Source organism: Brassica rapa, chromosome A08, assembly GCF_000309985.2.
Source record: "Brassica rapa cultivar Chiifu-401-42 chromosome A08, CAAS_Brap_v3.01, whole genome shotgun sequence".
In the NCBI taxonomy this organism is placed as follows: domain Eukaryota; kingdom Viridiplantae; phylum Streptophyta; class Magnoliopsida; order Brassicales; family Brassicaceae; genus Brassica; species Brassica rapa.
Genome location: NC_024802.2, coordinates 18222947 through 18248227, shown reverse-complemented (window position 1 = coordinate 18248227; position 25281 = coordinate 18222947). Strand labels below are relative to the sequence as shown.

Below are 25281 nucleotides of genomic sequence, written 5' to 3'. Positions count from 1 at the left end.
GCTAGCTGGAACCAGCTTTTGAATTTATGAGGTTCAGAGCGATTTGGAGCGGTTTGGAACGGTTTGGAACGGTTTGAGCGATTGTTGCAAAACGCTAACAACCGCTACCAACCGTAAAAGCTGCGTTTGCGGGTGGTAGCGGGAAAACCAGTCATGCCCTTAATCAGACAAAATATTGATCACGTCAACATATTTTAATCATAGTATTGATTATCTACCTATATTTTATTAGGAAAAGGTAGATCGGTGCACCTGACCATATATCATATAAATTGCTTATAATATCTAGAAGTTACATACAATAAAGATTGATTGGTGTTCTATTTTCTGCAAATTATCTTTTGGAAAAAGAATGTCCAAACAAAATGAAAATCTGAGTAGTCTTAAAGGAACGTATAATATTTATGAAATTAAACTGTCATAAACCCCTAAATAAACTATAGACATTTGCATAAAATAGTTTAAAAGAAAAAGTTGGATACCGTTGTCAATATAAATTCAACTAAAATAGTATAATTAGTAAATTCAAAAGTAAAAGAAATTAAATAAAAAGGTGAAATAGAGAAGAGAAAAAAAATACGAAAAAGAGGAAAGAAAATAATAGAAAACTCATAATAAAATCATACAACTCTCGTAAAATCTAGAGTAATTAATGTACTTTTTCTACAGTAAAATAATAAAACTTTTGTAAAATCTGTCTCATATAATAAAATAAATAATGAAAATTGATATTCTATTTGATTGATAAATTTTTAGTTTAACTTACCGAAGAAACATAAAAAGAAAATGTCTTAAATGTCACGAAAATCTGACTCTAATTAATCGTGTTTCTCGTGTTGTAGGGCTAGTTAAAGGATTATTCCTTGTTAGTCCAACACTCCAACTGATGACAAAAGAAAGTACACAAGTTATTTTCTACAATTCTGATCTATTCCGTATACAATCACTTTTGTATAAAATTTGTCTTTTAATGGTAAAAACAGACCTGCCGTCACAAACTCGCTGAATAAACAAATTATATATGCAATAAAAAAAGGAAACATAGTACTATTCGATTATATGTTTATTGATTAATCAGAAAAGTAATCATGTTCCTAAGTCAGTGTTCAAGGAAGAGATGATGGATTTGATTGATACTCTCGCTGTCTTGTCAAATCTATTACAAAAGAGAGAGAGAGAGAAACAACAACCGTAACAGTATTTAAACTTCTTTTCTTGTCTATAATTTTCACATTCTCATCTCTCTCATTAAACAAATAGTAAAAAAAACAAAGAAGACGAAAGAGTTCTCTCAAATCTCTCTCTATCTCTATCTCACTAGGTTAGCATCGTTTGCATCCCAAGTAACTCTTTAGCTTCGGATTCCTCTCTCTATCTCTCTCTCTCTCTCGAACTCAGCATTATTCAACTGATACTTTTTTTTTGGCGTGTTTCATCTTCTAGCATTTCGGATCGTACGTGTTTGAAAGGATCAGATCGAAGATGTCTGATGTTTCCGGTGACGGAGATGCAACGGCGTCGATCACGCAACCGGCTTCGTCGTATCCGTCACTGAAGGTTTCGGCGTCATACAAGGAGAGCGGCGGAGGAAAAAGCTTTTCCAAGCGTAGGCCAATTAAGCTGAGCTTAGACGACGCAGCGGCTGAGAATGAGTTCATCACTCAGCTTCATGGCTCGGATCCAGTGAAGGTGGAGCTTAATCGACTTGAGAACGAAGTTAGAGGTTCGAATAATACTTGCTCCATCTATAGTTTGCATGATTTGATTTAATTATGTTATAATGCAGATAAGGATCGAGAGTTAGGGGAAGCACACGCTGAGATCAAAGCGTTAAGGTTGTCTGAGAGACAGAGAGAGAAAGCTGTTGAAGAGGTTTTCTCTTCTTGTCTGATTTTCTATTTTTTTGTCTTTGTCTTGTCTTCGTCTGAAATTCTAATTTTTTTTTTTCAATTTTACATATTATTAAGGGAAGTCCATCTTTTACAAATTTGTTTTGGTTCAGCTAATCAATAATGGTTGTTGCTAAGTTACTCATCTGAGTGTAGTCACTTTTATTTTTTCCTTTCACCACATAGTCTATATGTTTTGTTTGTTAGTTGAAAAATTCATTTATCATGGCATGGTTCAGGTGTATTTATCCCAAGTGGGGGTACTAGGTACTACTTACTAGTTTTTAATCAATCATGACATCATGTGTCTGTTCTCGACTTTTATGTTTTAAAATGTCAAATAAATTTGCAGACAGGATACATTCTCTTTCTTTGTCTAAAGTGAGTTAGTTTGTCATGCTTTTACTGGATTGACTTTTTCCTCTATTTTTTTTTACTACTTAGCATACTGAGGAGCTAGCTAAGTTGGATGAGAAGCTCAAGTTGACAGAATCAATCCTCCAAAGCAAAGTATTGCTCATAATCCCTCCTTAGCCTGGTTATGTTTTTATTCTAATACAAATATGATATCAATTGTACTGCAGAATCTAGAAATCAAGAAAATCAATGAGGAGAAGAAAGCCTCAATGGCTGCTCAGTTTGCTGCTGAAGCCACTTTAAGACGGGTCCATGCTGCACAAAAGGACGATGACATCCCTCCAATTGAAGCCATCCTTGCTCCTTTAGAAGCTGAACTTAAGCTTGCACGATCTGAGGTATTTTCTACAATTGCTTCCTTTCTTATTGAAAATTAATCAAGTCACTCGTGAACTGCTTGTTACTGCATAGATTGGGAAGCTTCAAGAAGATAACAGGGCTTTGGATCGTCTGACTAAATCAAAGGAAGCTGCCTTACTTGATGCTGAGAGGACCATTGAAGGTGCCCTTGCAAAAGCAGCCTTGGTTGATGATCTTCAAAACAAGAACCAGGAGTTAATGAAACAAATAGAAATCTGTCAGGTTCTCTCTAGTTACCATCTTATTCTTTGCATCTACTTTAAACACACTAGAGATGAGATCTACCCCATCACATGTCACTAGTCAGTCATCTACCAACAATCTGATTGAATATCTATCTTATGTTCAGGAAGAAAACAAGATTTTAGACAAAATGCATAGGCAGAAGGTTGCTGATGTGGAAAAGCTCACTCAGACAGTAAGAGAGCTGGAAGAGGCTGTTCTTGCAGGTGGTGCTGCTGCAAATGCCGTGAGGGATTACGAGCGAAAATTCCAAGAGATGAATGTAAACTAACCACACTTCACAAGACTGCCACAAGGTCTCTAGTTTTTCTTGCCACTAACTTCTTGTTGTGTCTTTCAGGAAGAGAGGAAAACTCTTGACAGGGAGCTTGCACGTGCAAAGGTTACAGCAAACAGAGTTGCAACGGTGGTAGCAAATGAGTGGAAAGATGGTAACGATAAAGTGATGCCTGTGAAGCAATGGCTTGAAGAAAGAAGGTTTCTACAGGTTTAAATTTAGATATGATGTCCCCTCTCCTAGACTTTTAGGATGCAACAATGAGAACAATATCGACATTCTCAGCTCTTGATTCTCTAACTCTTTGCAGGGAGAAATGCAGCAACTTCGCGATAAGCTTGCCATAACAGACCGAGCTGCTAAATCCGAAGCACAGTTAAAGGTAATGGATCTTACGAACTAGAGGTCATTAGCTTAACTGGAAATGACCTTGACCATTGTGTCAGAGGTCCCCAGTTCGAGTTACCTCTGGGACGAAACTAATATTACATGATGATGTGGTTTCAGGCCTCTGGGATTATGGGCTTAGGCCCTGGTATTAAAAAAAGGATCTTATTCATTAGTCAGCTTCTCTGTCTTGTTCTTGTTACACAAGACAAGAAGTAAAATATTTGTTTGTGCAGGAAAAGTTTCAACTGCGGCTTAAAGTGCTTGAGGAGACACTTAAAGGAACTTCAAGCAGCAGCATTAGGAACACATCCGAGACAAGGACCATGAGTAGTGAACCCTCTCGCAGACAGTCGCTTGGTGGATCTGAAAACTTGCAAAAAATTCCAGCAAACGGTGCATTGTCAAAGAAAGCTCCAGCTTCTCAGATGAGACATTCCTTGTCTATTAACTCAACTTCTATGTTGAAGAATTCTAAAGGAACATCCACGTCATTTGATGGAGGTACAAGATCCTTGGACAGGGGCAAAGCACTCTTAAATGGACCTGGGAACTATTCTTTCAACAAGGCTTCTGATGAATCTAAGGAACCAGAGTCAGAGGAGACGACACAAAGTGAAAACACTCCAGCAGCAAGTGAGGACAGTGTCCCAGGTGTTTTGTATGATCTACTGCAGAAAGAAGTAGTTTCTTTGAGGAAAGCTTCTCATGAAAAGGACCAAAGTCTCAAAGACAAGGATGATGCCATTGAGGTAGAATAATGAATCTTTTATAGTTGTAAATGGAAGGAAGTATGATAATTTTGATGTTTTGTAGATGCTAGCTAAGAAGGTGGAAACATTAACAAAGGCAATGGAAGTTGAAGCGAAGAAAATGAGAAGGGAAGTAGCTGCAATGGAGAAAGAAGCAGCTGCAATGCGTGTGGAGAAAGATCAAGACAACAGAGCCAAAAGGTTTTCAAATATCAAAAGCTCATCCAACACCGCTCAGATTCTTGCTGGAAGGTATATCTATAGTTAAAGAGTGGTTGATAGTCAAAACTGAATTTGACGTTTGGATTTGCGCAGAGCTGCTGGAAGAAGCGGCTGAACCAAGAGTACACAGTGAGCATGAGCTTCAAGATATAACAAGTAAAATAATCTTATAGGCTCTTGCTATTAATTTGTTTAGCGCTACATATCTTCTTCTTTCACTTGCTTTTACTTTTGTGTTTTTTTTTGTTACCTCATGTGATTGATTGTATCACCATATAGCTTAGCATCATGATAATCCCATCCTCACACCTATATAACCCAGTAAAGAGAGAAGGGTGGTTAAACTGGTTTGAGGGAGAGAGAAGGAGATAAATGTTGACATTTTTGGATAGCATTTTCATCCCTTATCCGGAAGTTAGTTTGTGTTTGGGTGTGTATAGGTTAGAGAGCTTTGTATTGGCTTCTATGGAGAAATAGAGAGAGTTGTGTACCTGTGTTTCCTTGTTTGTTTGTACTCTACTTCAGTCTTTGTGTGATCATTCGATTGTATGTTGGGTTTATGTGCTATATTGATCTATATAAATGACTCTCTTCAATCATCTTGAAAGCTTAGAATCTCTTTACTCATGCTTGTTAACTTCTGTTTATAGATTCTTGTGGTCGGCATGCATTTCATGAAAAAAGGAACAAATCTTTATTCTTTAGCATAATCCAACACACACGAAATGAACAAGAACTTGATTAAAGAGACAAGAAAACATTAAAAATACTTAAAACTTGATTTAAGTAAAAACCAAGAACATTGGATGAGTCTCTTTAATCACACAAGGCGTCTGCAGAGAGTGACACCATCACCAATAGAGACTTGAGAGACCTCGATGCGAGGATCAGAAGCGAGCCGCTTGTTCAACTCCATGAGGGCTTTTCTGTTAACCCTCAAGTGCACTGGCACAGTTTCCTCTTCCTCAGCCACAAACCCAAACCACAATGTGTTGTCAAAAGCTATTATTCCACCTACCTTCACTAGCTTCATTAGTCTCTCGAGTGCGTGAACATAGTTTGGTTTATCAGCGTCCACAAATGCGAAATCAAACTCCGGTTTAGGATTCTCCTGTGGTTTTCCATAATGTATAAACCAATGCCATAAGAATATATGAAAAAATAATAGCTATAGTAATATAACAAAAGCAAAAAAAAAACATGAGTGAGAGTTGTAAAGGATAACATACGCTCAGCAACTTGTCTAAGGCCTGAAGACCATCAGATTGGATGAAGTTGATTTTGTGATCAACACCAGCATTCTTGATGAACTCTAGACCCATCTCGTAAGCTTCTTTGTCAATGTCTATTGCAGTAATCTGTATGTATCCAAAGAGTTCATAGTATGTTAGCAGTTATTATCATTTTTTATTCTTTTTGGAAATTTAAGGATAGTTGTTGCATGCATACACGGCCATCTTCAGGCAATGCGAGGGCCGTCGTGAGCAACGAGTAGCCCGTGAAAACACCAAGTTCAAGCGTATTCTTGGCATTCATCATTTTTAAAAGCATCGATAAGAAGTGTCCCTCATCAACCGGTACCTCCATCTCGCTTCTACACATAATTAAACATAAATACCTTTTGTTTGTTAGTATTAGTATACCCTGATACGTGAAATGAATCTTTGTTGGATCAAAACAAAGAGATAAAGCAAATAACGTTGATTGTTGATAAACTGATTACAAGGTTAATGGAGTCTCTCAAGACTTCCCCTCATTTGATCCTTTCTCTGGATAACCTTTTCTCATTATTCATTCCTAATATCTATACTAACGCATAGGCCTTTCCACGTCATCAAACATCCCATGCGCTCCTGATGAATATTGTTACTCATATACTTATTTTAGTTACTCTGTAGATAAGGATAGATCCCTTCTAGAAGTTATGTCACCTTCCACACGCATCACACCCCCCCAAAAATAACATTACAAAAATGTTTTATGTTTGAGTTAGGATAAGGATCTTAACTTTATAAAACTTGAAATTTGTAGAAAGAAAAGAAATATGATCATATCTCTCACAATATAATAGCTCATCAAAGTGAATAATGGTTATTGAAACATGGACAAGGGAGATTGTAGGCAGACTTACAAATTGCCATACTTGTGAACCGTAGCTTCTCGTAACTTTTTGAGCTCTTCATGCTCTCTTGGATATGCCGACGTTTCAAAGATGTACTGTGAGAACATATAACAAGTTTTGATTCACGACCACGCCCGTATTATATATATTGGTTGGTTCGGATTTAGCATTCACACATCCGACATGGTAAAATCTTTGGTAAACAAAGAGGTGCAACACCAGAACTTTCTGGGATGTCTATTACTCTTGCCCAAGCATGTTTAATGCAAAAATTCGATGGGATTAAGTGCATTAGTGATGATATAATCGCACCTAAGAACATTAATTGAGAAAACCAGAACAATAAATTAAAGAAAAATCTAGTTATTGATTAACATACCTTTTTGAGTTCCTCGTTCTTGAGAATTCCTTTGGACGGAATCAAATTCTCCATATCTGGCTCCATCTCGTGATGCCTTCAACTTCAAAAAGCTTTGCAATACTTATGGACATATACTATATTACTTTATTTTTCCTTTTTACTATATCTTTATTTATGGCTTTATTACCTTTTATAGTTTTTTTTTGGTAAAAATTACCTTTTATAGTTATCTTCATTGCTTTATTTAATGAGAATCGCAAAAGGTGATAGAGTTGGTGGCATGTCATAATCAAAAGATATCGATAGCTTTGCAGTTGGCACCACGTTTGCCTTGAGGATCTGGGCTCGACATTCAAAAGCTTTCGGTTACAGCGATAAAGAACTTAACGTTTATGTGCTACTTTTAATAAAGATCATTCTCTTAATAAAAACGACTCTGATAAGCTGCAAAAAGCGGTACATTTGTGTCGGTATAGAAAGTAGATGTTACATGATGGCGGTAATGGGTTGCAACTTGCATGGCCATGTTTCAAGAATTTTTTGTTGTTGTTTGGAACTCTAGTATATTAAATTTGTACTTTTAAAACAAATTGAATACATGTTTATTTTTTATATGATAGCTATATCCTACTATATTATATAACCCTCTATTTTTATGGACAGTTACAAACTGTTATTGTAGGTTATCAATCAAATTCCACATTCAGACTTACTAACAACAACAAAAAATAACTATAATCAACCTATTTTCAAACAGAAGGTTTGTTTAAATATAGCTATTTACACTCAGAAATCAGTTGTTACTCCAGTGTCCATTCTCCTTCTCAATTGGGCAAAACATTTTACATTGATTGTATCTATTGAGTGACCAACAATCCAGTTCTACTTTTAGCTTTTATAACAAAATTGGTAGGCCTGTATTTATGAGATATTAAAAGTACACAAACATACTTTTTATTATCCATTATCATTCTCAACTAATACTTAATTTGGTTGACTACTTTAAGAAAGTTGGTTCATATACAAATCCAAGTTATTTCTCCTTTTGAAGATATTCATCTTGATCAGCTGCTTACTTCTCCGTTTTGTTTGTTATCTAAAAGTTTATAAAACCACATTTTTAGTATACAAGTTTTCGTTAAGTATCTATGAGTAAGAAAATACAAGAAGTTGGAGAGAGACAAAGAAACATATTCTCAAATGAGAATTCACAAAGTACTCTTTAGAAACCCATTAAACACACATCAGTTTTAAATAGTCTAAACTTTTTAAGCAAAATAGATTTTAGTTATTTAAGAAAAATATATCAAAATAATTATTTTATAGCTGAAAAAACTTATTTCGAACAATTTGGCATTGAGCGTGATCTTTTTTTTTTATCAAACAAACTTGTATTACTAAATAGAAGTTTACACTCCACGAATGGAGGTGGTTACATACGTAGCAAGGGCTGATTTTGCCACCAAATCAGCCTCCACATTAAGGTTTCTCGAAATGAAATTAAAGGAGATTACATCAAAAAAAGACATAAAGTGATAGATATCAAACATGATACCGAACAGTTCAGGTTGGATCCCCTTTCTATTATAGTGTTTGAGCATTGAAACGAAACAAACTGAATTAGTCAAAAAAGTGATAGATATCAAACTGAAAGACATAAAGTGATAGATATCAAACATTTGACATTGAGCGTGATCTTATAATGTTTTTTTTTGTCATATGTTGTTATGTTGATTCCAAATTGAATTAGCCAAAAAAGCATGTTAGAACAGCTGTCGTAACAAAACGACACCATAATCTAGAGCGGACAGTTTAAAGATACAATCTTGGAGTCATAAGCCGGCGATTGCACAATTACAAACCGGAAGCAAAATCATACTTAGACACACTTAAACTAACATGCAAAGACTACAAAAACATAGCTAATGACATAAAACACCAACGCCTAAACATCTTAGATAAGACCCAAACCCAGCCATAAAGAGAACAAACCGGCCGATTGTTGTAGATTGTGTCTCATAAGCACCTCTGCTCCACCGACCCTCTCCAAAACCAATTAAACTCACCATTGGACTTTAGACGAAGGTTACCGCGCACCTTCTACACGCCCGCTCCATTGACTCCCTCCATATCCAACTAAAACTAACCATTGACCTCTATAAGATGGAAAGACGATGATAGTGTTTAGTATTGTCCTTTTATCAAATTTATTTGACAAAAAAATGATGAGTCTATTTTCTTTCGAAACAATCTTTTTCAAACAAACAAAAAAGAACAAATAATAACTCAAGGAAGAAGATAGTGGAACTGATACTGAAAGAGACCCAATAAGTAAATAACGAAAGCCCCATTATAGGGACGATGACCCAAAGATTAAGCTAGGGTTTACTCGACTCCCTCATTATAGTGGCATATAAATAAGGTCGTAAACCTTCGGACAGAGTCACCTTTGTCGCTTGTTTAAACTTTATCTTCTTCTACTTTACTTAATTGTTTTTTCTTTCTGTTTTCGTTTTTATAATTTTTTTTTATTATGACGAATCCCTAATCTCTGTTTTAATATGTAGTAATTGCCTTCGATGATGATCAAAACATAACTTTCGTTCTTCCGAGATTCATCATGCGGAAACTTTATGGAGACCTGAACTGAGTAGAGGCAATTACTACATATCATTATGAACTTCTTGTAGATCAAAACTTGTTTTTGGGGTTAACTTTAAATGTAATTTTTCTGAGTTTGCTCTGATGATGTCAAAACATTTAACTTTCGTTCTCCTGAGATTTCAATGTGCTGAAATAAATTGGAGACCTGAACTGAAGAGTTTCGAAAAAAAAAAAAAAAAAACTCTCTCTTGTCATCTTTATTCAATTTGGAAGTTTACAAAACTATACACTTTGCAGCCACATGATTTGAAGGAGAGAAATTGCCTTGAAAATGTAAATTCCAAATGGCCAGAACAAGATTGAAAGAGCGATAATTAGGGCATCTCCAAGCCTACTCCATTTTCTACTCCAAATATTATTTTGGAGTAAAATCTTCTCCAACTCCACTTCATTTTCAACTCCAAAATGGAGTAATGGTTAGGGTTACTCTATTTATAGAGTAATTTTACTCATTACTCCATTTTAGTGTTGAACTTTTTTTATTTGTGAATTGGTTTTTTAAATCCTTAATGTTTTTATTTCTTACTTAAATAATATTTTAAAATGATATAAAAACATAAATAAATAAGATATTCCATTGTTTAATAATTTTACATAAAAATATATACTATAATCAAAAAATAATAATATAAAATAAAGATAACATAAAAGGATTTATAGTTGCGCTTCGCTATTGTGAAAGGACATGTTCGGTTTTGGAAAAAAATGTGTACATGACATCATGACTACATGTATAATTTTACATAATATGATAATTAAGGATGAGCGTGAATTTGACGCACCAACTGAACTTGGAAAAGAAGCTACACCTCCATATATCAAAGTTACATAAGATGAAAATGTCTGATTTCAAAATTTTTTGTTCGATTTAGGAATATCAAAGATAAAGAAGCTTATGTTACATTACGAAATGTATTGGTTGATCATTGTGAGAGAAATATTCTAATGCCACTATTAAACCAACTAATATATTGTCTTTTATTTTATTTTTATGATTTCTTGTACTTTTTAATAATAACTGTTTAATTTAAATAAATTTTTTAAGAAATTTTTGTAAACATAAAATAGTTGGGGTTAATTAGTAATTTTTTATAAATATAAAGTATTATTAACAATTATTAATAAAACATATTATCTTAGAAGTAAAAAGTGGAGTAATATATTGGAGTAAAACCTTACTTCATTTTAGTGTTGCACCATTTTGAAGTAAAATATGGAATAATACATTGGAGATGCTCTTAGACGCTGATAATCTTCAAATAATCAACTTCATATTCATAGAATTTGTAAGTGAACCTAGTGGTAACAGAAAAAGAATTTGATGGAACTTTCACATAATTTATTTCATTATATAATAGTCACATTGGATTAAAAAGAAAATCTTAGAGACTCTTCTAACCAGAAACGTGTTTCTTAAGTTATGGACTCTCAGCCTCGAGTATATTTGGAGCCATTACAGACACGAGACAGGACAATAAAAGGAATCTCTTTATAACCAAGTAAAACACATTCGGTTATACCTATTCATTTGTAATACTTATACACAAAATATTCAGCTACGAACGAGTAAAGTATAAGCCCAAACCGTGATTGTTATTGGAACCTTAAGGCATTGTCGAGAAGTGAACATATCAATCACAATAATGTAGATGTTTAAAACTCTATAACACAAAATTTCAACTTTTCATAAAACCAATAGAGAGAGAGATAAATAATCTTAAAACAAACGTAGGATCTTGGAATAATCAGTCTACTTCCGATCTCTCCGCTTCCGTTCTGCCCTTTGCCTCTTGTCTTCTTCCCACTCACGATCATACATTCTAATACCAATGGTCAAGGAAACAATGAAGATACCATCAAAGATGCCTAATATAAGTGAGTGTTTCATGATGCAAAAACACTAAGCAGATAGATTATATAAGTTGGTATTCAAGGATACGGGTCAGGATCACGACGAGCCATCTTGCTGGAAGCTTCTTTGCCAAGAAGTCTGATGCTTGGCTCTTCAGGATAACCTCCATGTTGAATCATACTACTACTGCTCTTTCGCTGCTCTCTGCCTTCGTACGATGATGGTCCCATACCCATTGACAAAGATGACTGATGTGGCATTGGAGAGTATTCCCCTGGCTCTGCAGATGAGACTTGTTGATCCCTCTTTATCTTCCTTCTCTTGGACGCTTCAAAATCATCTTTCAATGGGATACTTTTTTCTCTTTCTCTTTCCCTCTCTCTTTCCCTTTCTTCTCCCTGCACATAGAGTAGACATAAGAATTTTATTCCTTTTGCATTTATGCTACAGTTTCTGATACCAACATGTGTAAAGAAGAGCCATGTTACCTTCAGAATGATTGTTTCTCTGTCATCTCGCTTACGGTCACGAAAATCGTCATCTCTTCTTCGTTTTGATTCTTCAACAGAAACTGATGTATTCTCTTCAGAGCGTCGTCTCTCTCTTTCATCATGCCTCGGAGAAAGCCTCTGGGAATGCCTTGTAACTCCGGCCCTCCTTTCGGGTTCTTCTTTCGAGGCCATAGAATGAGGAACGATGTTAGGAGGTAAAGGTGGAGGTGGGGGTAAGCCTTGAGAAAGAGAGCGATCATCACCATGAGCTTTCTCAAGTGACGCCTCGCTATGACGCAATTTGCTTCTGTCATCTTTGCTTCTTTCATCCTTGTTTCTATCGTAACTCCTAGTTGTTCCTTTATCAAGGCCCCTCTCAACTGACCGCTCTCTGCCATAACGTTCCATGGATTTGTCTCGTGCTTTTACCGCATCATCTGCACGAGTTTTATCAGAACGCTCGACTCTTTCTCTGTGGTCTCGGTCCTGTCTTTCATTACCCTTATCCTTTGCCCTGTCTTGATCTCTCTGGGTGCTTTGGTCATCACTGGGTGTTTTGTTTAAATCCACCCTAGCCTCTGCTGATCTGTCTCTATCACCCGGGCGAGCCTCACTGTCATGCTCTTTGTGCTCAGAGTCTGCTTTACGGCGTTTACTTGTTCTGTCACTATCTTCAACAGCATTCGCTCGTTTCTGTAACCTATCACTCGACCTCGAAGAAGTGCTAATTTCATGCCTAGGGGAATGAGCAGTCCGAGTAGATTGCTTTTGAGTATCTGTAGCTTCAGCACCATCATCTTTCACTGCATCAGAGATTAAAGTTAGGATACCTGACAAGTCCGCCCAGTTTTTCACTAGCTTCAATGAACGTCTGATGATTTTGTGGGTGAGATCAAACCTTTGGACGAACCAGTAGCTAAGCTACCATTGCCTGCTGTGCTGGGAGAAGCTTTGGTCAAACTTGCTTGCCTGCTCCCCAGATAAATAACATCGTTATCAGCTGCGGATGTTCTTCCAGCAGCTTTACCGGACTTTCCATCATCTTTTCCAAAATCTTGCTTTATTGATTTGTTCGTCGACGTAGCCGATGCACCTCGTTTAGAAGAAGGTTTTAACTGCCAACCAAAAAATAAATTAAGCATGATATAGAATTGAAGCCTGAAATGTTGATTAGCTGAAATATTTTAGCGATGGCAACTTCCAACATAAAAAGGGTGGGGATAGGTTGGGGTGAAGACGAAGAATATAAGATTATAGTATACTGCACTATCTTGGGATTAAATCAATTGACCTTAAGAGTTTTCACTCACAACCAAGAGCCCACGTGAGGGGATAGGTTATCCCAAATACAATACCTAATCATCACTTTCCTAAAACAGTCTTTTAGAAATGGAGCTGTCAAATAAGTAGAAGGGGCAGGATAAATATCCTATATAAATTCTGTGTAGTGCCAGTGACAACTTTGGGAGTTATAAGTAAAGCAGGAGTTGCTAACTTAAATAAATAAAAGAGCAGGGAACATGATGATACCTCGGCTTCAGAGTACTTTGAACCAGCTTTGACAGGATTCTCATCAGATATTCTGGGTGATTCATCTGTTTCCTTTTGGTCCACTGGTTTCTTAGACATAGATGGTTTGGCATCCGATGGATTGCCTTCCTTTGATTTTGGATGTCCTTGATCAGATTTTGAAGGCATATTTTCCGTTCTTCCATCTGGTATTTTAGTTTTTGACAACTGGTCCTTGCCGCCAGACTCAGACTGCTGGTTAGCAGTAGATCTTCCCCCAGTTGATTCACCACCTACCAAGCCATTCTGGGAAGGAGTATGTTTAGGAGTATGTACTGGCGGAGCCTTTAGTTCAAGGTAACCCATGCCAAATTCTTCGTCAGTAACCCATGATGACTGCAAATAATCCACATTCAGTGAAAATTGCAAAAAACACTGTAAAAAATTGTTGTGGTTAGCACTCACTTTTCTTGCAGATAGAGCAGCGGCAACACCAGTTGCCAAGACCTTAAGGTCCTCTCGCTCATCATTTTTAATTTTCGCTACCTGTGAGACAAGATCAACAAAGAACGGAAACATTAATCTTCTCACAAAGAACAACACATGAAAACAATAGCTGTACACATAAGACCAACTTGAATCATATTCATAAGACTGGCTAGTAAATAGGTACTTGCCCGTTTCTCGATATTATATCCAGTTTTCCGAGTAACTGGGAAAACACCAGATATTTTTGTTAGCATTATTAGCGCATTACGAATCTCCATGTACTCATTTGACTCCAGACATTGGATCAAAAGCTTTGTGATTTTTGCACACCATTTCCAATGTACCTTCAGAGACATCAACAGATGAAACAGCCATAAACACACGTAAGAAACATGATATTGCTACTAGTAATTAAAGCATAGCACGTGACAGCTAAATAGTAGAAATACATAGGGAAAACATATCCAAAGATGAAACTAAGTATATCAAAATCATCGCTGAGTAGATGCAATGCAGTCACATCATATAAAATATATTTAATTGCTTTTTCTACGCGTCATGCCATTAGTTCAACAAATCAAAAATAAAAAAGGTAAGAAGCTGATATTAAAACAATCCTTTAGTTGAAACAGTATAAAATCTATTCTCGAGTCTTAAATATAGCAAATAATAGTTATAGTGTCATCATAGCCTTGATTTTCCTGATCTGTCCGTTTTATCTTGTCAACGATTCAAAATTTCTATGCGATAACGTCTCAGCTATTGGAAGATCTTTACGTTAGCCCTTAATACTTCCAGAGAACGTATAAAACTGCCCTTCTACTTTCGGCTGACCATAATAAAGAACACTAAATAATAATGAACAAGGATACACAACAGCTAAAGAGATTATACCCTCCTCAAACTTGAGATCGTTAGATTTTATACATATTACAGAAGTCAAGGATCAGAATTTCTAACCTTCACAAATTGTCCAAATGTGACACGCTGGCTGTTCGGGTATCTATAATAAACAGCAAACCCAGGCATGTTTCCGCACTCACTTTCATAGATTGATTCTGCGCTCTGAGAAAATATACGCGACAACACCAGCATTAGAAACTAGGTCAAGAAATAACCCAATTCTGTACTTTCATCGTCTAATTAAAATAAAATTTGGAGAGTTACCTTCCAGTGGTATGCAATCTTCAAGGTCTCGAATAAAAACCTCCCAAGTCTTCCCACTTCGTATTCAGTGCAGCAGCAGATCATCGGTTGTAGCGTTTTACATATCAGTACATCAATGTGGTTGACTGTGTTAAAATAGGGTGTTCCAAGAGAGTGGAGCATATGTACAAACATAGCACAGTACACAGAATCTGCCATGCTAAATGTGCAACGAGGGAAAATACAACGTTGCAGGAACTCCATATTGATCTTCAAAGTATCAGGACAGGAGCTCAACCATTTATCCTTTTCACGTGAAAGCCTTCTACGGACAGAGGCAACATGTTCTTCGTGCTTTTTCAGTTCACCGGTTAGACGATCAAGAGATTCTTGAATCCTTTCCTTCTCTTTTTTTCTCTTCGTAATTGCTGAGCTAGAATTATCAGCAACCTCTTCAAGAGTCTTAAGGGCAGCATGTTGTTTAGATATCTCAGACTCATAACGACTTCTGGGAACATGGAGATCATACAGAGTAAGCCCCCAAAATGTAGCGTAGAGGTCTGGCGACAGACTATTCCAAGCTTTCGAAGGCAGCATTGTTCTTACTGTATCAAGAACATCAGACCACCTGCAAACATATTAACACAAGAGAAAGTCCAATAGATCAGCATCAAGGTGTAATTCAATTAAATAATTGGTTCTTATCACACATCAAATCTTCAGAAAAAGACTACTTGACACTTTAAATAAACATCACGTCCACAATGTTGCTGCGACCAAATATACTAAAGTTTTGAGTTGAAATATTACGTTACAGCTTTTTCAGATGTGCCGACATCAAGAATCATGGAACTCTCAGATTTTGATACATCGGAATCTGCATCAATAGATTCCCCACTGTCCAAAGGCCATGAAACATCACCATTCCGTCGACATTTGAAGAGCCTCATCACAGGTCGAAATACCAAAAAAGCGACCTGGCAGGGGATTCAAAACATAAGTTTGGGCTAATGCAAAGCAATAATAGCAGAGTGAAGTAATCGCAAAATTAAGATAATAATTCCTAACAATGTAGACCAGAAAGACATGCGAAAAGTGACGAAATTCATATTGTTAAAGAGTGCAATAACACAAGGGTAAAGAACAAGGGACAAAGGAAAGGAAGATCGAAAGACCTCTGGCTCAAGATGGTATGTATGAACAAGCTCTTCAAGCGAAGGTACGAGCTGAGCATAAGCAGTAGCAGGAGTAACAGCGCTAGAAAGAAAGTCCACGTATTGGAGGAGAATTCCATGACATCTGTCGAACTGTTCAGTGACCATCTTAATGTAGGGTGCATCCGCATTTACCACAACCCTGCATATAAAGTAGTTTACGTTATAATAACAATTATAACATAAATCTAGAAAATCATAGTCTGTTGACTAGATGAATATACTCGATTTAGAGATATGAACATCGTCTGTGGTCAGACCAAATATAAAATATAAAATCTACAATGTCGATATGTAGATTTAGACACCTATTAATAGGGCATTTTTCTCTCCGTGTCTATTTTAGTTTCAAGGTATATGTTGTACAACAATTAAGACTAGTGCTCCATGGAAACAATTTTGCGCAGTCAGATTTATCAACTAACAGAGAACGATGCTGGGCGATAAGTAACAAAAGGGGGATAGCTAGCTTTGGTTCATCATTTGTTGACTAGATGAATATACTCGATTTAGAGATATGAACATCGTCCGTGGTCAGACCAAATATTAAATATAAAATCTACAATGTCGATATGTAGATTTAGACACCTATTAATAGGGCATTTTTCTCTCCGTGTCTATTTTAGTTTCAAGGTATATGTTGTAGAACAATTAAGATTAGTGCTCCATGCAAACAATTTTGCGCAGTCAGATTTATCAACTTACAGAGAACGATGCTGGGCGATAAGTAACAAAAGGGGGATAGCTAGCTTTGGTTCATCATTTGGAAGTAACGAATCTCGTAGACGGTTGGATGATTTGACAAGTGCCTGCAAAAACCAGGAAGACATGCATTAAATAAACAAATAAAGCATATTTATACTAATGGCACTGTCGCAAGCTCATATGTTTTTTTCTCTACGGAACCTAGCATCTATAGAAGTATAAAAGAGGTTTTGAATGAAATGCATCTAAATGAAAGACTTTAGATAAATAACTTTGTCACAACCTTGCAGACATGTATGCATGTGAACGCATAGACAAGTGACACAACAGTGTCGGAATATATGCAGCTGCAAACGATGAGCTAAAACAAAAATGTAGGGGATCAAACTTGAATACAACCAAATCAATAATGTTTCATTCAGATTACTTGGAAAAAAAAAGAACCTAAGTTTCAAGCTAACAACATCGCCAATTTTCTCTAACAACTTTTAACAAATACATGCACTTATGGTAAAGAACAAAGGTTGGCTCCTCTCAAGATTTAATAAGATATTATTTTAAGTTTCTGGGGATCTATAAAGACAAACCTTGTTGTTCCGTGTCATGCCAAAGGATGTTGCGTGATAACGTAATGTCTCACTTCCTGCCATGGCATCCAACTGATCTTCAGTAAGATTCTCAGTGTATTGTACATTTGCCATCTGCTGGATCAGTTCCTACAAATCATTGTCAAATGACAGGCAACCACCATTAGTTTGAACAAGTTGGATCATAAGAATATGAGGAATACAAACCAACCTGGAGAAGAACAAGCTCAATCCCTTGGCCTCTCTTTAACTGGTTAACGAGATACTGGAAAAGACCCCTTAACTCCATTGATGGATACTTCTTACACCTGTATAGTATGATGTTGTTATACTCCAAAATGATGGCATTTACAGCTTTTATTACTTTATGAATGAAACTACTATATATGCATCATGCAGGTAAAATTTTGGCGAAATGGCAATATTCTAATGGAATTGAGAAAAAGATACAACACTTAGGAGAAGAAACTCATGGAGAAACTAACACGATGAACACATAAAAAATTAGTATAAGCAATCTTCATCCTATCAGGCAAACTAGTATAGATCATGTCACATATAAGGTACTCGTCAACTTCTAGAGGTTAGCACTCGTACAGAACGTGCTTTTCTATCCTGGGCATAAATGCAAATATGCCTAGACTACGCAATCACAAAGAAAAAAACGCCCTTAGCAATCAGTTCACTCTGAAAATGTAATGAAACTATTCTAGCATGTATCAATGCATTCTAAGAAAAACACATACAGGTGACCCCAAAATGAAGCCAAAGATTGAAGCCAGTCTGATAAATTAATCCCGTCATCTTTGAGTTTAGCTCGTCCGCCTTGCACCAGTCTCTCAATCACGACATATTCCAGGATATCATACTCGAGCTGTGTATCAGGAAGAATTTGGAAAGCATCAGAAGCTTCTCAATATTAACAATAACTTAGAAATGAAAGCTGACAAACTCCCTAAATGTACTAGAACATTAAATTAAGGGTCTCTGAAAGAAAATGTTAGGATCCATCTGACTGTATCCCAATTTACAATGGGTTTACAATGTAATATTTCACTTCATTGAAGCCTTCTTCAGAAGCTCATGTTTGGGTATCCGCCAAACCAACATACCCCATTTCCGACATTCTAAACCTAACCGAATGAATGCTAGAACGAATGACTACAATGCAACACTAAACCTGCAAAGCCAAATCACACTGACTCGTATGAAAATAAATTTACTTTGCACTCTGAAACAAGACACTGGCAAAAAGACCATCCGTTATACTTTTTATTCATAAAGCATGTGTAGGAAAACCTAGGTGTGTAAGGGTATAAGGTCAACAACGGCATAGCATACAAACAAGAGGCATAAGGCGGTACTGACCTGTGTCAAGTACTTGAAGGCGTCTACAACAGGAGCAATCATATCTCTGTATGCTTCAATCTGTTGCAACAAGAACCTAACAGTTAGCCGTCTGAACAACTTTGGCTACAAAAATAGTAGCAAAACCAAATTTTGCGGTAGATTGAAACCTGAGTCACAATTGTCCGAAGCACCGTCATGGGATTGGCATGCGCTAGTTTTGCCACCATCCTTCCTAACGGCTTCAAATTTTCTTTTGCAAGCCGTTTCAGAATCCATCTAGTGTCCAACTGACATACGAGAATAGCTCATGAGGGTCTGAAGATGTATATTTCCAGCTGTATAATATAAGGATAAAAGGTCGAAGAAGTTATACTGCGCAATACCTTAGCCACTTGCCTTGCTGCCAACAGCAAAGGATTCCGCTCATCGTCCTTTTCCCACTCACCATACAAGCGATAACGAGCCTAAACACAAAATTAAGCAGCTGGATAAACCATCACGTTCTACAGAAGAAAAACTATTTGGATAAGAAACAGAAGCAAGTTAACCTCATATGGAAGGAGACTCATCACTTCCCAAATCTCATGACCAACTGCTGGATTTGCAGGTATTAACTGTAACGATGGCAGAAGGCATGTTCCAAGGGCTTCTTCCACTCTAAACCTAGCTTCCTTCAGGTGCTTGATTTCATCTGCACTACCTTCTTGATTTGATGACCCATCACTACTGCGAACAAGATCTAAGGCCGACAAGTAGTAAACCCTTAATAGTCTACAAATCTGCCACAATGGTAAACATGTATCAGCTTCAATCTTCAATCTTTTGTATAATCAGAAATTTAAAGGCCAGTGCACCTTCTGCAGCAGTTGTGTATTACGGTACAAGTAGGGTCCAACTGTAACAAGTATCTGAAACACTTCTTTAAGATCTGGACAAGTTTTACTGGCACTTGTATTAGCAGCGTGGGCAATCTTTTCTGAACCCGCAGAAGAAGAATTTTGAAAACGTGTCTGACGGGCAATGCGATAAGCATGAGTGATTCTCTTCTCTATAAGCCTGAAACATAGAGCAAAAATATCATTGTTTTCATCATAAATTAGTGGCCAGAGCTGCTGTACTACTTAGGTGATACATAGAGCTGGAGTGAACAATGAAAAGCAACAAAGCAGCTATACATCTGAGGAAAAAATAGCTGAGCTCACTCACTAACCTAAACAAGCCATCACATATATGATTGTGAGCCACCGGATTAAGAGGCGCAAGACGCTCGAACATGATATTGGCATGTTTCCTGAAAAGTAAATTGTTAACAAAAAATTAGGAGCTTTCACTTCAGTTGAACAGAAAGGGAAGAGTAAGTACTATGGCCTTAGTTATAAATAAGATTAGTAGCTTTGAAGAAGTATAATTTGAAACTTCACATGCAATAGTTCAAGGCGGTGTAACTAAACAAGCTGCTTTGATGATAGTGGATTTGTTATAAAAAAGAAATGAAAATGGAGATGGCAAAGCTTTCAGAAGAGTTCAATTTTTTTAATATAAATCAAGAGGAATACCAGTCGTCCACAGAGAGGAAACCATCAAGGAGGCCCAGAGTCTGATTATTTTCAAGCTCTGGTATTCGCTCAGCAACAGCTTCAGTTTCCATGTCTAAAGCAGCATAGAGATCAACTTTGAAATCTCCTTGCTTCTCATCCTCCATAAGATCCTTCCCAGTAGCAGCAAGATTTATCTTTCCAATATTATTGGCCTGTAGGAAAGGAAAAATTTGTAAAATATGACAACTCGTCAATAAACATGCGAAAGAAAGGCTTCGAAAACAACAAATAATTGGCTGGCTTCCAGGAAAATGGACAACTGCTTAGTATGTAAGTATTAATTAAAATCTGGGCAAGATGAGCAGACCATCGTATGTGCAGCGGAAACAAGTTTTTTCGTTTGTTTTAAGAGAGAAAAATGTATTAATTCAGAAGAAACATAGAGACAACTTACGCTGGGCCAGAACAAAACTATCTTAAAACATCTATACACATGCATCTACGAACTTCTTAAAGGAAAACAACAATTTGAATCGTACCTCTTCAAAACGCTTTGCAGAATAAGTATTATAATCCTCAAAAACTTCTTCGTCCTTAGGTAGCAGATGTGCATATCTGTTTTCAACAATTGGAAAACAACATCAGAACATATGGTCCATTGATTTAGTATAGCTTCACTTGTTATTAACACAAGGAAATGTAGCAAACTCGTGATTTGAATGAATCACTTGCAAGATAATAAATCATCTACTAGGTAGTCATCCCCAAGAGCAATCTCGAAGTAAGTATCTTAGAGCAGCCAAACTAAGTTTTGACAATCAAAACCCCACCAATTTCCTATCAGATTGCATCAAGAAACAAGCTTAAGAGACATAGCGACCAACTAGCTAAAAATACATAATGAAGAAAAATCTTTCATTTAGATTCCAACTTATATAGCCTTATGCTAACACAATGAAAAGAAAGGCAATCGTTATGTACAACAGTACAAGTATCCAATTCAAAAGGATATTACAAAGGTATCGTCTGCAGAAAAGGGATAAAACCAGTTTATTTCCTTAAGGCAACATATAAGGTCGACTGAAAATTCTTCCCCAGTGGCTCCTAAGGACCTAGAATGTAAGAAAAGAAAGGGAAAAACAGATGAAGGAAAATTACTAACATGCTTTCAAGACTGATGAAATTCTTCTTTACTAGCAAGGCCGTAAGCTTATAGAGCCCAGATGGAACTGGGCTATTCACCTCCAATCTCTGATAGTATTGAAATTTAAATCCAAGAATTTGTGAAGCATGAGACTGCATATCAAAGAGATTGGGTTTAGCACAAAAATAGTCTCTCAGGCTAAGTGGTAAAATATGACAACACGAGGAGACATTCCAAACCTTGGGAAAAATAGGAATTAGATTGAGAAACGTGTCGTAATCTTGTTCAAGTTCAAAGCAATCCAACACCTATTCGTCAAAAACAAAGGGAATATACATAATAGGGAAGGACAAAGGGATGAACTCTCTGATATCAAACAAAAAGATGAACGCGACAGAATAACTTACAATGTCGAAAACACGGTTCGGATCAAGGTCAAAATGCCCAATTAATGACTGGAAATAAATATTTTAGTTCAGAAAAGATAAATGGAATACATATGTGAAACATAACGTATCGGCAGAAGTAAAACCTTGATAATTCCCATGGTTGCTGCTGATGCATTATGCGAAGAACCTGCAGATCCTCGGCATAAAAGGGTAATCTGCACTCCACAAAAGAATCTATTTAATGAAGTTGTAGTACTGACAATCTGCTTCAATTAAACTCCAAAAAACAAAAGAAACCCTGCTGACATATATGTTAGTTACTCTGCAAAACTGTGTTTTAAATGGCGCATGGCGCTCTAAGGCGAGGAGGTTGGAGCCATGTGCCTTGCGCCATGGCGCTACAAGGCGCTCGCCTTATGGTTAGAATGCTTTCAAACGTGGTTTAGTTATATACAGCTTTAGAGAACTTATATATGCATTGATAGATGTTCTTAGGTTAGAACTTAGAAGTGTATGTGTTAGCTACAGACGTGTAACTATTTCTATGGTTACATACAGAGGATAGTTATAGAGTAGACTCGTATATAACACTAGTACAGTCAGCTATACCAAACTGTCTTATTTATACACACTAATATAGTCAGCAACAAGTTAGTCATGCACACTAATATAGTCAGCTATGTACACATATATAAACACCAAAACAAAGAACTTGAAACAAAAAAAAACTAAATTCAATTGATCAAATCCAACAAAACCTAAAACTCTGAAGATCTAAGCATTATGTTTTAAGGATATTTAAATGGTCGAGAAAGTAGTGATAGAGTTCCAAGATGTTTTAAGGGTTCCGTCAAAGTAGTGTTTTAACGGAAACGCGCGCCTTTGAACCAAGGCGCTTATATTTAAGCCAATGGCGCACCATGGCGAGTGCCTTGAGGAACTAGGGCTCGCCTTAGAGGACTGAGGCGCTGGGACCATCGCCACGGTGCGCCTTGCGCCTTGGCGCAAAAGGCGATCGCCTTTTAAAACATAGCTGCAAAACTATAATTAAACTAGTAGAAGATTTTCCTTCCAATTGGAACCGTGTGAAAAGTAAAGGCCAAATCAGTATCGTTGAAGAGCATCGCATCCAAAAACTAAAGACGAGCATTTCTAAGGTGGATCTCACAGAGAAGGCAGTAAAGAGCGAAGATGTATCTAACAACAGAGCATAGAAAAGAAGTGGACAGAAAGAATGACAACAGATAAAAGCCGGAGATCGTCACTAACCAATTTGGCATATCCCTCGCTTTCTTCACGGAGTAAGTTGAACTTTGTCTGCTGGTACAGAAGACGAGTGTTTAATCGCACCTGAGTCGCACAAGCCAGAAATGTAAGTTATAAGCAATGATCTGTAGTTACAATGGTAGAGGAGAAACTCTTTAAGAGATAAATCTACCGCAAAAGGAACTCACTCAAACAAACTATTACACAAATCAGACTGCAGTACATTTGTATTTACTATTAAACGAGATAATATCATTATCAAATTACCGTTGTCCCTACAGCATATTTGTATGTCACAATAATACAGTAGTTACAGAAGTGTGAAACCTCACCTCTTTCCCCTTCAAATCTTGGGCTTTTATTTTAACCATTTCAGCTTCCCATAAAAACTCCTCCTAATAAAAAATAAAGAAATCAATCATCAGCTTCTTCGTAAGACTTACTTTCTTACTAACCAAGAAAATAGAGAGAATGGTGAGAAGAGGGATCATTAATTGGCTGGATGTCACCTAATGTTTACCTCACAACGCTCTTGGAAAATCCTTTGAGGAACTGTCTGTGATTCCACAAGCCATTTTGCCTACAAAAGAAAACAACTAAATTTAGCTGTGAGCATAAAAAAACTTGAGGCGATGGTAAATGAGAACAAAAAGTATATTTTAACGAAGCGACTAAAGTACGTAATAATCAAAACTAACAAAACACCACGAATGCTAATAACCCCCAAGTAAGCAGCTTCAAGAAGTTTTGATCAAACATACAATGTAAAGTCTAGACGAAACTGCACTAAGAATTGAAGGCAATATGGTCAAAGTTTCAACTCTTTAGGCTTAAGGAACCTTTTACGATAAGGATCAAGTATAAGGCTCCGCCCAAAATGAGCATACAGCTAGCTGAACCTTAGAACACTACTGATAGCAAAACAACACATGCTCTAATTACTAGCATAGAATGCTATCACATGATTTGTGCCAGTAAATTCTTGTTCATACTTCATAACCAAGACTAACAAGACATAACTGCAACCAGTAACTAGAAGGTACAAGTACTGACCAATTTTGTTAGGCGAGAACGGTGATCCCCCGACATAGTAAGCTGCAAATCCAACCAAAGAGAGCACAAAGCAAACAATCCAACGATCAGTACAATCAATTGAAAACAAAAAAAAAAGGTCGAAACTTTAAGATCTACTAATAAAGTATAGGAAAAGCCTACATCTTGAGCTATCTGAGTCACAACATCCGCAAAACAAGAAGCTAACTCTTCCTTCGACGGATCATCCAAAAACTTCACCTTCTCCAACACAGCCTTACAGCTCTGAATCGGCAACTCGCCACGAACCTGATAAACCCATTACGACGCACCTTCAGCAACTCGAACACATACGCATAGATTGGATTAACAGGAAGAGAAGGTTTGTGTGTGAGCGTGTATATACCAAAACCCAACAAAGCTCGTAGAGGAAACGAAGCATCGGTACCGAGCTGGGCAGCTTGGAACCGTAGCTGCCACTCTTCCCTTCGCGAACGAACTCCTCCGTCACGTACTTACACTCAAGTAGCGGAAGAGACATCTTTGACCCTCTCTTGTTGTATCCTTCACTCCCCGATTCGAAACCCTAGAAGACGAAGACAATAGCGTTTAGACTGCTGGAGAATCCGATTGGCGGATGGAAATAAGCATTCCTGGTATCGGGAAGAGCAAGGGAACGAACAATTGATCGGAGAAGATGAATTAGGGTTTTGGAGAGATCGTCTGATTCGATGCGAAGTGAGATTGAAGACGATGACGGTGTTTGGCTATGTTTTGTTTCAGCTAAACGCAAAATTGAATAACCATTAATATCGTGTGCATTTTACTTACGAACCGGGTTCGGTTTAGCGCAAGGACGTTTTCTGATTGTGAAC

The 25281-nt window shown here is 36.9% G+C and overlaps 3 protein-coding genes, 1 long non-coding RNA gene and 2 other non-coding genes across 7 annotated transcripts; 3 read left to right on the top strand and 3 right to left on the bottom strand.

The window, feature by feature from the left end:
* The first annotated feature begins 135 nt into the window (after positions 1–135).
* Positions 136–5146, top strand: LOC103835437 (microtubule-associated protein 70-2). Of its 2 annotated transcripts, none has more exons than XM_033276721.1 (12): positions 136–1343; positions 1444–1723; positions 1787–1872; positions 2334–2399; positions 2474–2644; positions 2718–2888; positions 3016–3171; positions 3250–3396; positions 3497–3568; positions 3810–4325; positions 4390–4526; positions 4641–5146. In XM_033276721.1, exons 2-12 carry the CDS (start codon positions 1483–1485, stop codon positions 4660–4662), a joined length of 1785 nt encoding a protein of 594 aa, XP_033132612.1. In that variant the 5' UTR covers positions 136–1343; positions 1444–1482; the 3' UTR covers positions 4663–5146. The 2 variants fall into 2 exon arrangements, with proteins under 2 accessions (XP_033132612.1, XP_009109860.1); XM_009111612.3 differs by having other exon boundaries at positions 141–1343; positions 4390–4577.
* On the bottom strand, positions 1901–3009 carry LOC117127205. Its single transcript, XR_004450026.1, has 2 exons — positions 2785–3009; positions 1901–2709 (listed from the first exon to the last, which is right to left on the bottom strand). It is a non-coding gene; the product is annotated as an uncharacterized LOC117127205 (long non-coding RNA).
* Positions 5147–5217: 71 nt separating the features above from the next.
* LOC103835436 (putative caffeoyl-CoA O-methyltransferase At1g67980) lies at positions 5218–7217 on the bottom strand. The gene is made up of 5 exons (XM_009111610.3): positions 7049–7217; positions 6679–6764; positions 5997–6141; positions 5777–5905; positions 5218–5658 (listed from the first exon to the last, which is right to left on the bottom strand). The coding sequence occupies exons 1-5, from the start codon at positions 7112–7114 to the stop codon at positions 5368–5370; spliced, it is 717 nt and encodes a 238-aa protein (XP_009109858.1). The 5' UTR covers positions 7115–7217; the 3' UTR covers positions 5218–5367.
* A 2385-nt stretch (positions 7218–9602) lies between these two features.
* LOC117127567 lies at positions 9603–9686 on the top strand. Its single transcript, XR_004450587.1, has one exon. It is a non-coding gene; the product is annotated as a small nucleolar RNA Z159/U59 (small nucleolar RNA).
* Positions 9687–9768: 82 nt separating this feature from the next.
* On the top strand, positions 9769–9854 carry LOC117127566. Its single transcript, XR_004450586.1, has one exon. It is a non-coding gene; the product is annotated as a small nucleolar RNA Z159/U59 (small nucleolar RNA).
* Positions 9855–11186: 1332 nt separating this feature from the next.
* Positions 11187–25223, bottom strand: LOC103835435 (THO complex subunit 2). The gene is made up of 34 exons (XM_009111609.3): positions 25089–25223; positions 24813–24992; positions 24590–24715; positions 24428–24469; positions 23895–23954; positions 23707–23769; positions 23378–23458; positions 22252–22323; positions 22127–22174; positions 21959–22027; positions 21738–21871; positions 21115–21190; positions 20594–20787; positions 20248–20328; positions 19892–20093; positions 19586–19816; positions 19421–19501; positions 19205–19324; positions 19056–19115; positions 18434–18561; positions 17899–17995; positions 17688–17816; positions 17101–17204; positions 16357–16537; positions 15992–16158; positions 15203–15809; positions 14996–15100; positions 14224–14379; positions 14012–14092; positions 13568–13942; positions 12936–13152; positions 12035–12840; positions 11634–11944; positions 11187–11514 (listed from the first exon to the last, which is right to left on the bottom strand). The coding sequence occupies exons 2-34, from the start codon at positions 24945–24947 to the stop codon at positions 11445–11447; spliced, it is 5409 nt and encodes a 1802-aa protein (XP_009109857.1). The 5' UTR covers positions 24948–24992; positions 25089–25223; the 3' UTR covers positions 11187–11444.
* Between the last annotated feature and the right edge of the window lie 58 nt (positions 25224–25281).

Coding starts and splice junctions, on each gene's coding strand:
- LOC103835435 (XM_009111609.3), bottom strand. CDS start 24,947: ATGTCTCTTCCGCTACTTGAGTGTAAGTACGTGACGGAGGAGTTCGTT. Junction 17,205..17,687: donor GCATGACACGGAACAACAAG/GTTTGTCTTTAT, acceptor TGGTTTTTGCAG/GCACTTGTCAAATCATCCAA. Junction 16,538..17,100: donor ATCGCCCAGCATCGTTCTCT/GTAAGTTGATAA, acceptor CTTTATATGCAG/GGTTGTGGTAAATGCGGATG.
- LOC103835436 (XM_009111610.3), bottom strand. CDS start 7,114: ATGGAGCCAGATATGGAGAATTTGATTCCGTCCAAAGGAATTCTCAAG. Junction 6,142..6,678: donor GTTCACAAGTATGGCAATTT/GTAAGTCTGCCT, acceptor AATTATGTGTAG/AAGCGAGATGGAGGTACCGG. Junction 5,906..5,996: donor CATTGCCTGAAGATGGCCGT/GTATGCATGCAA, acceptor GGATACATACAG/ATTACTGCAATAGACATTGA.
- LOC103835437 (XM_009111612.3), top strand. CDS start 1,483: ATGTCTGATGTTTCCGGTGACGGAGATGCAACGGCGTCGATCACGCAA. Junction 2,400..2,473: donor AATCAATCCTCCAAAGCAAA/GTATTGCTCATA, acceptor ATTGTACTGCAG/AATCTAGAAATCAAGAAAAT. Junction 3,397..3,496: donor AAGAAAGAAGGTTTCTACAG/GTTTAAATTTAG, acceptor AACTCTTTGCAG/GGAGAAATGCAGCAACTTCG.